General features: G+C 39.8%; 1 protein-coding gene across 2 annotated transcripts in view; it reads right to left on the bottom strand.

Moving 5' to 3' along the window:
• Positions 1 to 5,372: 5,372 nt before the first annotated feature.
• Positions 5,373 to 12,058, bottom strand: part of LOC6652900 — a 95,167-nt gene continuing 88,481 nt past the window's right edge. For both annotated transcript variants that reach the window (XM_023181294.2, XM_023181295.2), the window contains 4 exons: positions 10,621 to 12,032; positions 10,107 to 10,299; positions 9,655 to 9,804; positions 5,373 to 8,447 (listed from right to left, as the gene is read on the bottom strand). In XM_023181294.2, coding sequence (XP_023037062.1) covers positions 5,646 to 8,447; positions 9,655 to 9,804; positions 10,107 to 10,299; positions 10,621 to 12,032 — 4,557 coding nt within the window. In that variant the 3' untranslated portion in view covers positions 5,373 to 5,645. The remainder of the gene's footprint in view (positions 8,448 to 9,654; positions 9,805 to 10,106; positions 10,300 to 10,620; positions 12,033 to 12,058) is intronic.

Here is a 12,058-nt window from a genome sequence, read left to right as displayed (position 1 = left end):
CAACAACAAGAAAACCACAAAATAATCAAAATTTCTGCATTTCTGGCCAAAGAAGCAGAAGGAGATGCAGGTGGTAAAGAAGAAGAGCAAAATAATAAAGAAGAAGAAAAAGAAGCTGAAACAGGTTTTGGGTTTTTCGGTGTTTTTTTTTTTGTTTTTTGGCAAAGTGCATCCAGAAGTTGTTGAGCATCACAGTAAAAATTGCATTGTAAGCTTACTCATAATGATGAACACAAACTACATAAGTGATAGGAAAAAGAGTCATAAACGATAAGAGAAAGAGAGACTTGAAGCAGTGGCTGAGAAAAAGGGGAGCGGAAGAGAGAATGAATGAATGAATGAGAATATGCAAATGAAATGATCGAAAAATGCCTAAAACTGGGTGAAGGGAGCAAAAAGTTGGAAGATGATGATGGTCTTTAAACCTGTCGCTGTCAGAGACTCTGAGGTCGAACCCTCATATTTAAATGAGAAAAGTGAAAGTGTCAAGAAATAAAGAAAAAAAAAGCTTAGTTCACAGTGAATAAATAATAACAGCAACCACATTAACAAAGAGCTACTAAAAGGCCATGACAAAAGTTGTGTGATCATTAACGACACACATACACGTGAGTCTATAAATTTATGGTATCCATTCGCGGAAATCCATACATAACAAAATTGTAGGCATTATTTCAACAAAGAGCAGCAATAACTAGGCAGAAAGTGCTGTCCACTGACCATTGCCTATTGGCAAGGATCCTGCTAATCTGAAATGTTCCATTAACATGTAGCTTAGTCCTTAATCTTTTTTGAATACAATAAGTTTGAGATAATTTCTAGTTCTTTCTTGTATATACATATTTTAAAGGCTAGGCACAAGAACTCAGACTGATTAATAAACAACGATTGAATCATAGTCTTGCCCTCGATAATAACTTTCTCGATTCGCTCATGAAATGCACGTAATAATAATCCTCCAATATGTTGGTTTCAGAGGGGGGAAGAAGCGAAAGGGGAATGGGGGTAGCATGACTTGCCACTATTTGCAGAGATATTCAACGTTTTTTCGACCGTTGCCGTTGCATCATCGTTGTTTTTTTTCCTTTTTTTTTGGTTTTGATTTGACACTTTGACCATGAACGCATTTCTTGGCATAGGAAAACCGTTGAAATTGAAATTGAATCAAACACACAATACGCAAAATTAAAAAAAAAATATGGAGAAAAAACAAAGAAAATATGCCGTTTGTTAGTCGTAACGTCTTTCGTTTTTGTTGTCTTTTTTGTTTTTTTTTTTGTTATTTTATAATTACTTCATTTGCAATCTTTCATGTGGCAATAGAAGAAACTTGGCCGTTAATTAAAAACGCAAACGCACAGAGGCAAATGAGTCCAAAAGATTGCGTGAGAGTTGAGACAGTGACAGAGAGAGCGCTAGAGAAAAAGAGGGAGAGCCACACCATGAAGAGAGTGAGAAAGAGCGGCGCCAAAATATTTTCATTTCACTTTTATGGCCGCGCGAAGTTCACAGCTAAAAGACAACAAAATAAAAAATATAAAAAAATTCGGCCCAAGCACTCGTTATGCAATGAAGAGAAAATTTTACAATAAGACAAAGGGCAAAAATACAATAACCAAAAATTACACAAAACTATGAGACAGGATAGAGACAGATAGAGAAAAAGATTTTAAAAAATTTGCAATATTACTTCCGGCCTTAATTAATTGCAATCTCTTCTTCCGTTTTCTTAAATTCGAATTTGAAATCAAAGAATTCGCCGTTAGGCGCCAGTCAACGGTAATGGCAAGTCAACAGATGGCGCCACCAAGAGTGTAAACGTAATAGAACGACGTAAGCTTACGTGTAGAGAAATAAAATATTTCAAATCTAAAGTTTCAAGAGCAGCAGGTCCATAGATAATCTCTGATTTGAACTATTTGCCCCAAATAGCCAGCCCATTAATAATACTCGTTATGTTATATCAACTGCTTGGTTTTTATTGTTTGTATATATGTTTTATAGCGATTTCTTTGCAATAGTTTCTCTCTATTATTTATTTACTTGAAATTATACGCAAAGGTACGCAACGAAATGTTAACAACTTGATTTTTGTTTTTTTTGGTTTCTTTCTTTCTTCCATATTTTTGGTTTCTTGTTTGTTTTTTTTTTTTTTTTTTTTTTGGCTATTGTTTATAGAGACGACTTCATCTGATGTTTTGTTTTTTTTTGTTTTTGTTTTGCTTGTTGCGCACTTGAACCATTTTTGGTTTGGTTTTAATTGTTAATACTTTGTTAGTTTCAGTTTTTGGTTTTCTAAAAGCAAATATTCTCTCATTTCTTAATTGAATTTTCTATAATTTTTCATTTAGTTTAGATTTAATTAGTTGTTTTTTTTTCCTTTGTTTTTCTTACTGTTTTCTGTTGTTGTTTGCAAACGTTTTGTCTAATTGTTACATTTTTTCTTAATTTTTTGTTAAGTTGTTATTACCTAATTATTAATCAACAAGAAAAAAACGCTCTTTTTATAGTTTAAAAAAATTGTTTTTTTTCAACAAAAACAAATTAAATTTTCAAGCAGGGCTACCTTAAAAAATTACAAAAACCAAATTGCATTCAAAACTACTAGCGCATTAACCTAAAAAAACCTTTTGGTTTTTTGTTTTTGTTGTTTTGTTTTTTTTTTTGCAATTATTCAGTAGTTTTACTATTATTGTTATTAATTATGTTGTTATGTAAAGTGTGAATGTTTATATGTATGGGATGATGTACCTACATATAGATTTTAGGTAATTTTTCCTCAAGTTTCAAGAACAGACAAACATTGTACCCATGCAAAGGCAGCAGCAGGTCGAAAAGGAGCGCGCGATATTAACATAACGGCAATTTTTGGGATAATGTCGACACAAAAGCTTAGAAATTGACTATTTATATAAGTCGATATTGAAATAAGTCAAGTCGTTCTTGTTACTTTTCAATTTAGATGACAACGACAAAAATTTGTTTGTTGTACGGATATAAATGTATTTAGTTTTTAATTTTGTCTACTGCCTTTGCATAACTTTCTTGGTAACATAGTTGTGTGTATGTGTGTGTGTGTGTGTGTCTTACAAAGAGATATATTGAGAAAGAGACTGAGAGAAAGAGACAGAGATATCGAGCAATAGATAAAGTCAAGGGGAGGAAAGGCAGATTGTATAGGGAGTTCTCTGTTCCAGTATAGTTATCGTATAATTTGTTCGTTTCATATATGTATGTATGTATATAGAGAAAGGCACAGATGAAATTATTATATAATTTTTGTTTGTTTTTTTTTTTGTTTTTGTTAATTTCTTCTTTTAAAGTTTATCTAAACTGGGGGTTTAGGGAGAGAATTGGTTTTCTTGTAATAGTGACTACAAAGAGTGTAAAAATTGTTATTCTTGTTTTTGGTTTTCCTTTATATCCTTTCGTTTTAGTTCAAATGTTTTGGAAAATTGACAGTGTTTTGTGTTATTGTGCCTAGTAAAAAAAAAAATCAAAAAAAATCTGTCATTTCTATGGTAATTCGTTGATAGTTTCATATATACATTTTATACATATATATGTATAAATATATATATATACATATATATATATATATATGTTTATGTATATGTTTGTAATAATGGATGCCTGTATGTATATATATGTACTACTAAATGTTTTATAATTAAATTTCTACTATTCTTTATAAATGCTACACTTTAAAATTGTTGCTTGTTGTTGCCGCTTTAAGAAATTATTTCTACAGGTGTTCCTTTTCTTTCTTTTGATCGGTTTGTTATTGAATTTGACTTATCGATATTTCTACAAAGTTTAGTTTAGTTAACACGTCGATTCGTAAATTTGTTGTTGCTGTTGTTCTTTGTTTTTCGTATCTAGCCCGTTAGCCCGTCTTTTTACATATAAAAAATAGAATATATCGTTCGTTATTTTCGTCTTCTTCTTTGTAGTTTGTATGAGCTTTTGCTTATCGTTTTTTTGGTTTTTAGTTTTTTTGGCACAGCATAAATTGCGACTGAGAGAGAGGAAAACTTATGACAAGGATCCGTGGAATTCAAGAGAGAGAGAGAGAGAGAGACAAAAACATTAGCTTGTGCCTTTGTTTGAAGGATTGTCGAAAAGACTTAATTATTCATTTTAATGTTGTTGTATTGTTGTTGTATGTTGTTAGTACCTCTAAGTAAATTCGTTTTTCATGAAGTTTCGGCAACATATTATAAGTATGTATGTATGTATGTATGTATGAATGAATGAAAAGTGGCAACAAACGCAAACAATTGTTTCTTATAATTGGATCAGAACCAACTTAAAAACTATAACTTTTCTCTATTGCTTTTTGTTTTTTTAATGTTTATGTTTATAGTAGTTACTTCTTTCGGTTGTTTTGTTGTTAACTAAACTACATAAAATACAAGTACAATACATGTTGTATATATATGTATGTATGTACATATATATGTACATATGTATATGTACATGTTTATATATGCACACACATTTGGTTTAATTATACATAAGTATGTGTGTGTGTATGTATGTATACCTATGTCAGTGGTTTCTTTGCATTATATATTTTTGTGTATTTTTTTTTTGTTTCGTTTTGGTTTTTAAGAGCTAATCACAGAGTTGATGATTTTTCTTCACAAATTTCCATCATGTATGCATGTAATTTCTCGTACTCCTAAAGTATTTATACATATATGCATGTACATATGTGTGTGTGTATTTTGTGTGTTTTGATGTACGTAAGTAGAACTATATAGTATGTATGTATTTATGTGTATAGCTTATATCGCATATAACGCTTGGTAGAAACGGGAAACAATCTAAACAACTTGTTTTTAACTTCTTCATTTTAGTTAGTTTGCTTTATCTCTTTTTTTTTTTTGGTTTTGCTTCTAAATTTTGTCGTTTGTTAAACTTATGAAAACCGTAAATTGCACTAAAAACAGATTCTTACTTTTTTGTTTGTTTTTTCTTTTTTTTTTTGTTGTATTCTTCTTTTCGTTTCTTTTTAAATTTTCGTTAGAGAACTTTCAATATTTTTTTTATATATTTATACATATGTGTATATACATATTTCGTATGTATGTATATGTTTGCTTAGGCATAATACCAACCACTCTACATAGTTAATGTGACGATTTTGAAACTTTCGCCATTGAATTTGGAAACAACAAAATGGTACAGTAAAATCTCGAAATATTGGAAAGTTAATTTAAAGCTAGTTCATTGTTTCCAAATACAAAAGTACAGCAATATAATGTTTCTCTAGACACCAGACCGTAAAATAGAAAAACCAAAATAATAGTGTTTATTTCACTTTTTCTCTCTAAGTTGTGAATTCTTTTTTTGAAATTTTACTGCACTTCAATAGCAAATTCATATTTTTTGTGTTTTTATTTTCTTCGTGTTTTTTAACTATTCAAATCCAATTGATTTCCTATCACATTGTAGTTGTAATAGTTTATGGCTATCGATAATGTTATCGTTATTTGTTAATGCTATTGCCTATCGATTAAATGGTAGTTATACATAGTTACATTTAAGTTTCAGTGTTAGAAAATTCCCTAAGGTTTGCAGAGACAGTGACAGACAGCAAGACAGGATATCAGAAAGGTGGAGTTTAATATATTGTATCATTAGTCCATTGACGATTGCGGAGACTTGACGAGCAACAACTCGTTGTAGTCATTGTCTCTGTCCTCGTTCTCGATGTCATTGCCTCCGGCGCCGCCGCTGTCGCCGCCTTGTTGCTGATCCCGCTGATCCATGCGACGACGCTCGCTAATGATGCGCAAAATATCGGCCGAATCGGATTTGGTCAGGGCTGGGGAAATCTCCGCTGTCTGAGCACTTGAATCCTCAAGATTAGTGGCCGATCCGACTCCTCCTCCGCCGCCACCGCTGCTGCTACTGCTGCCGCCGCCTGCACCAGCACCGCCTCCACTGAGACTTAGTGTGGGTAGCAGAAGCGAACTCTCATCCATATCCGCGTCCTCGTCTAGGGCTTGTTGTTTGAAAAGCTGTTTGGTGCTGCCACTACGACTCCTGGGCGGCATTGAGCGTGGCACGGAGAGCAAGAGGCTGCTCCGACCGCATCCTTGATCCACAGACTGTGACCAGCCAAAGGGTCGACGTGGTGGCGGTTGATTGCTTATCGGTGTGGTGGGTGTAAGTATGGGCATGCCAATCGGCAACGCCATGGGTATGGGCATGGGCGTGGGCGTAGGTGTAGGTGTGGGTGAAGCTGGTATGCTAGTGCTGCTGCTACTGACCACAGCTAGAGATTCGTCTGGTTCACTATGTCGCGTCACATCCGCACTGCGTATGCTTCGTATGTCTGCTTCCGACTCGAGGCTCTCGAAGATCGTGCCCCGTCTGCAGTCGAGGGCGTCCCCGCCCCAGGGCAGCGAGTCGCAGCTGGTGCGCTTGGCCTCCAGATTGCGTCGTCGAATGGCCTGCTCGTCCAGCGAGCGTTCTTTGGACAGCACGCCGCGCTTACGGAAGCCGGCTGCGGCCGAGGCGCGTCGCCCGCGGCGTCCCAACGGCGGCAGTTGCAGACTCGCTGACTCAGCAGCTATTGAGGCTGCGCCTGCCGTCGTCGAAAGGCCACCGAAGGGCGAGCCCAGCACCTGAGGCGACAGCGTGCCGCCCATTTCGGCCAGACTTAGGCCGAGGCCATTGCTTAATGGTGGCTGATTGAAGTACTGTACGGTTTGGCGGCGAGCTCCCGCTCCCGTTGCCGCACCCGTCTGGCCTTGGTTCGGTCCCGGACTGCCCGTGTTTGTGTTACCACCGGTACTGTTGAGGCTGCCCGCTAGGGTCAGTGGAGGGAATTTCTTATCCAGCGACGGTGTGCTGTAGATGAAATTCTTCGGCAGCGATTTAACCTTGGCCAGGGGGCGCGGGGGAGCTGGCGCCTTCGCTTGCGCCTCCGCCAGCTGCTGGCACAGCTTCTGTTCCTGGGCGAATTCCTGTTCACGCACCAGCTCGCGCTCGAGCTCCACCTCCATATCGAGCTCGTCCTCCATTTGCTTGTGGCTCTCCTCGAGATGTTTCATCAAAACAGCCACGACGACGTTCACTAAAACGAATTGCGCCATTAGCACGAATATCACAAAGAATATGGGAGCAATGACCGAGCTGACGCAGCAATTGCGTACGCAATCAGCCGCGTCATCGCAGTTATCCCTCAGCGTGTCCTTCATGATGCCGTTCCAATTATCGCCAGTCGCTACGCGAAACAATGTGAGGAAAGCCATGCCAAAGTTGGCGAAGTGCGCGTGCTCGCCCAAGCCCTGGCAGGGTATTTCATCGGAGCACTCGAGTCGGCCGAACAGTTCCACGCCCAATGCCGCAAATATGAAGAATAGCAGGAAGAACAACAATCCGAGATTGCCCACTTGGGGTAGGGCCTGCATAACGGTATCGAGCAGGGCGCGTATACCCTTGGCCATTTTGAGGAGTTTCAGAACACGGGCGATGCGCAGAACCCGCATCACACGTATGATGGTGGGATTGATGGGTATGAATTTCGTTTCCAATTCCTCCAGCACAATGCCCACAATGGAGAGTAAGACAATGCCGACATCCAGTTGATTCCAGCGATCTTTTAAATACAGCTTCCATCCCAATGCGACTAGTTTCATGTTCGCCTCAAGTATGAACACCGCCGTGAAGAAATAATTGAAGATCTTCAGCGCATATTTCAATGGATTAGGCATTCTATAATATTCCATGGCCATGGTCACCACATTCAGACCGATGACAGCTGCTATTGCCAGATCAAAGTATTTCGATGTTACAACATTGTGAACGAACATGCGAGTCGGCGAGTAATTCGTGTAATACGGCGGCTCGTGCATGCGCCTGCGTTTCTTCTCCATCTGTAGGGCTCGTTTGGCAGCTCGGCGAATCTTCTCCTCCTTCTCCTGCTCCTCGCGACACCGATGAAAATTTTCCACAACGACACCGACAAACATGTTGAGCACGAAGAAGCCCACCAGCAGAATGAATGCAATAAAGTACAAGAGACGCCACTCGTTGTAGTTCACAATAGGCTGTTGATCGACACCGACCGCATCCAGTCCTGTGTACATGATGTTCACCCAGCCATCACGCGAACTGAGCACGAACAGAGACATCAATGCCTTGCCGAGATCATCGAAATTGTATTTGCGATTCGTCCACACATTTCCCGGTATGCTGCGGCACTCGGCCGCCGTGCGCACATTCTTGATGTTCTCGCCCTCGCAATAGAAGAAGGTCCCCTTGAATAGCTGAACGCCCAGGATGCCGAAAATGATGAAGAAGGTGCAGCAAATCAGCACAATGTTGCCAATGGGACGCAGGGACGATAAGAGCGTTTGCACGACTAGTTTCAGACCCGGGGCGCGGTTGATCACTCGCAGTGGCCGCAGGGAACGAAGTAGTCGAAACACCTGTATGCATGGAAACATGGAAAAGAAGAGAAGAACAAAACCAACGAGAATATAACAACTGGCGAGTAACGAGTGGCAAAAAGTCTTTCTTCTTTTGTTTTTTCTTTTGTAAAAAACGTTTCTTGATTATGGAAATATTGAAACGAAACGAATCGAAATGGAATGCGGAACGGAATGCGATCTTAAAGCAAAGCCAGTATATGAAGGACAAGTATTAATTGATTAAATATTCAACAAATTTATGAAATGGAAAAATGGAATGGTGGCAAATGATTATGACTGTGCGAAATACTGTGTACTACAAATATGCATATGATTGTGAGGATTATGACATACTTAATTACATAAGGAACCATTTTCTCAAAACACTCAACTACAAAAATGGGAATTTTTAATTTCAATGTGTTTTGAGAAAATTAACCTCCATTTTGAACGAAATGAGGATATGAATTGAAAATCATAATCTATAACATTGATATAATAGGTTTTCAAGTGCTTACGGGGATTTCAAAAGGTATGTATAGAACAATATTAAAGCGGATCAACAATTTAGGAAATTTTATATATTTTTTCGGGGGGGATTTTATTTAAGGGATTACAATGGTGAAGGACTACACACATAAAGAGCTGATAATAGTGTTTTTAGTATTTTTTTTTTTGTTTAATTATTTGTATTTTTTGTTTTGGTGGGGGATCGTTTGCAACTGAATAATAGCAGCGAGAATTTACCTGCAATATTATTTTTACCCGATTTACACACAATTTGAAGTTTTTAGATTACAAAAAAATATACATATAGGAAGAGTGTTTTTGAGTTGATTTTATAATCAATATTATTGTTTTGTTTTTCATTTTGGTGAAGAAAAAAAAAGTTGTATTTAAGTGAAAAAAAGGAATAGAGAGTTAGCCAATAAATTGTAAAGACGCCAGCGAGTAACGAGCAAGCTAGCGAGTGTGGGCGAAGTAGCGAGAGATTTTTTTGTTTTTTTTTTGATCCGCGTGCACTTGCGCAGCAGCCAAAATGGACGCGGTGCCGATCGATTGTTATTAACAGCGTATTTGGTTTGTTTTTTTTTTTTTTTGTTATTGTGGGCGTGGTCGTGGTCGTGGTCCTGTTTGCCTGTTTTTCCTGGCTGATGTGGTTCTTGCTTGTTCTTTGATGGATGGATGCCCCACAAAAATGTCCCTCTCCCTACCACGCACTTACCCTTAAAATCCCAAATATCCTTGGACTCGATTCGCTAATCAATGACATTAACAAATCAATTATCGAAATGGTAACCAAAGATCCGTCCATGATATTCCAACCGGATGTAAAATATGCATCCGTACCATAAAACATGCCCGTGGCAACTACCTGTAAAGAGAAACCATTGTTTGTGTGGGTGTCGGTGTGTGTGTGTGTTTTTGTTTGTTTGTTTTGTTTTTTGTTTTTTTTTGTTTTGTTTTGGTGAAAATACAACAAAACTCAGATTCAATTAGTGGACTGGAAATATAAATTGGCAATACAGTAAAAGCAAATAAGTGTAACTATTGAGGACCTACACGGACCATTTGGCATTCGTCCTAGCTCTCGTCCTTCAGTGTCTCACTTACTCACTCTCACACACATAGACACACCCAATCACACTCACATTCACATTCAGTTACCCAACTCACCTTAATAAACATTTCTACAGTGAAGACAACGGTGAACACGTAATTGGCTGTTGACAGGAACAATCTTTCGGTGCTGCTTGGAGGGATATTTGGTCTTTCCATGGCCAATGTAATGCAATTGAGTGCAATGAAAAGCAGTACAACATTGTCGAACCATTTCTGATTCACGAACCATGTGCAGATTTGCCGGAACCTATTAGAATTGGCATAGAGATATAGAGAAAGCAAAATAAGGACAGAGTGAATGGAGGACAGAGAGAGAGGAGAAAGCACACACAGTGTAACAGACAGAGCAATTAATTTACTTGTAATTAAATTTCCGGTTGACGGAAACTATGGGAATAGACACAATATTAACGGCTTTCAATTGTGCGCCAAAAAAAGACAAAACTCCTAATTTTAGCGTCTTACGATTCGCAACTAGTTCTAGATTATTGCTAATGTAGGGTAGAAGAGGCAGGTCTCATTCTCTCTCTCTCGCTCTTCGGCTTCCCATCTCTTCATTAGGACATACCTGTTCTCCTCCGGAAAAATGTACATGGAGTATGACTCTCGTTCGGCGGTAAAATGTTTGGGCGTTAGACGATTGATAAGTATCTTTAATTTGGACACATGCTCCCCACTGGAAGGAACCATGGAATATTGTGGATGCAACTGACCACTGGACATCATCATTGACATTTGATGAGAGTCCTGTTGCTGCTGGCATTGCTGCTGTTGCTGTTGCATCAATTCTTGCTGATGCAATTGCTGCAATTGTTGCAGTTCCTTTTCCTCTAGTCGCTTCTTGAGATTATAATGGCTAATCGAGTTTTTGCGCTTATCCCTTGCCTCCATGTACTGCTGTAACATGTTGTCCGGATCATTGAGATTGCCATAGGACTTATTCCATTTGTCCAGATCTAGTTTTGAGTTGGTATACGATAGGGACTTTCGATTCGCCTCCAAATTATGAAGATTGAGGTGCGACGTTTTGCTGAACGCCAACTCGATGGAGCTCATCCTTCGTTGGCCAGCTCCGGCTCGCAGTTTGGGTGGCTGATTTAGATTCTGGTAGACCTGCGAGTTGAATATGCAGGCTGATGCCCGTCGACTGCCCACTGGACCACTGCCAATGCTCAAGGTGTTGGACAGGCGACGTATGGAATTCTGTGGACTTAATCGATTGGTGTCTTTGGAGCCATGGGCCAAGGGCCCTTGGGGAAGGGGGCTGGCGAGAGGACCACCTGAGCCCCGCATCAGGCAACTGCTGTCGGTGCCGTTGTTTAACTGCTGCTGCTCGTCCTCCTCATCGGGCACAGTGATGCCTCCACCCGTTGCGCTATCCTCCTGCAGCCGTTGCGGACGTTTCTTGGAGCTACTGCGTCGAAAGCGTTGCTTGAAGCTGCCACTGTTCGTGGTGGGTGGTGCGGCAATTGGTGGCAATCGTTCGCTGGAGGAACTGCCACTGGTGGATGCACCACCACCCGCACAGGAGCTGACACTAACCGAACCCGTGAGAGAAACCGTCAATGGCGACAGATCACTGAGACTGTGACTGTGACCCTGATGACTGTCAACCGCCGGCTGCAGTGTGGCTGCCGTCGAGGATATGGTGGGCACATAAATGGGTGTGCCTGCTGCCACAGTGGTATTGGAGTTCTTCGAAATATCATCGATAATCACGCTGTGCATGCTGTTGGCCAAGGTGCTAGGCAATTGGGCAATGCCGCTACTCGCCGACGATGCCAGTGCCGATCCACCCACAGATCCGGGATGTCCTTGCAGTTGGCTGGCATTAAGAATATTCAACGGCTTGTGGGCCAACACTGGCGAAGGTGGTATCAGATCGATGGCTGGCACTGGCAGGCCCTCGTCCAGTGTCCTTTGTCCGCCACTGAAAATGTTTGGCGGCTTCAGCAGAGATGGGGACGGTGAGCAGGGCGGCTGTTTAGATAGATATACAAAGCGAT

The sequence above is a fragment of the Drosophila willistoni genome, assembly GCF_018902025.1.
Source record: "Drosophila willistoni isolate 14030-0811.24 chromosome XL unlocalized genomic scaffold, UCI_dwil_1.1 Seg142, whole genome shotgun sequence".
NCBI lineage: Eukaryota > Metazoa > Arthropoda > Insecta > Diptera > Drosophilidae > Drosophila > Drosophila willistoni.
Note: the sequence above shows the minus strand (reverse complement) of the source record. Positions and strands in the feature narration are given on the sequence as shown.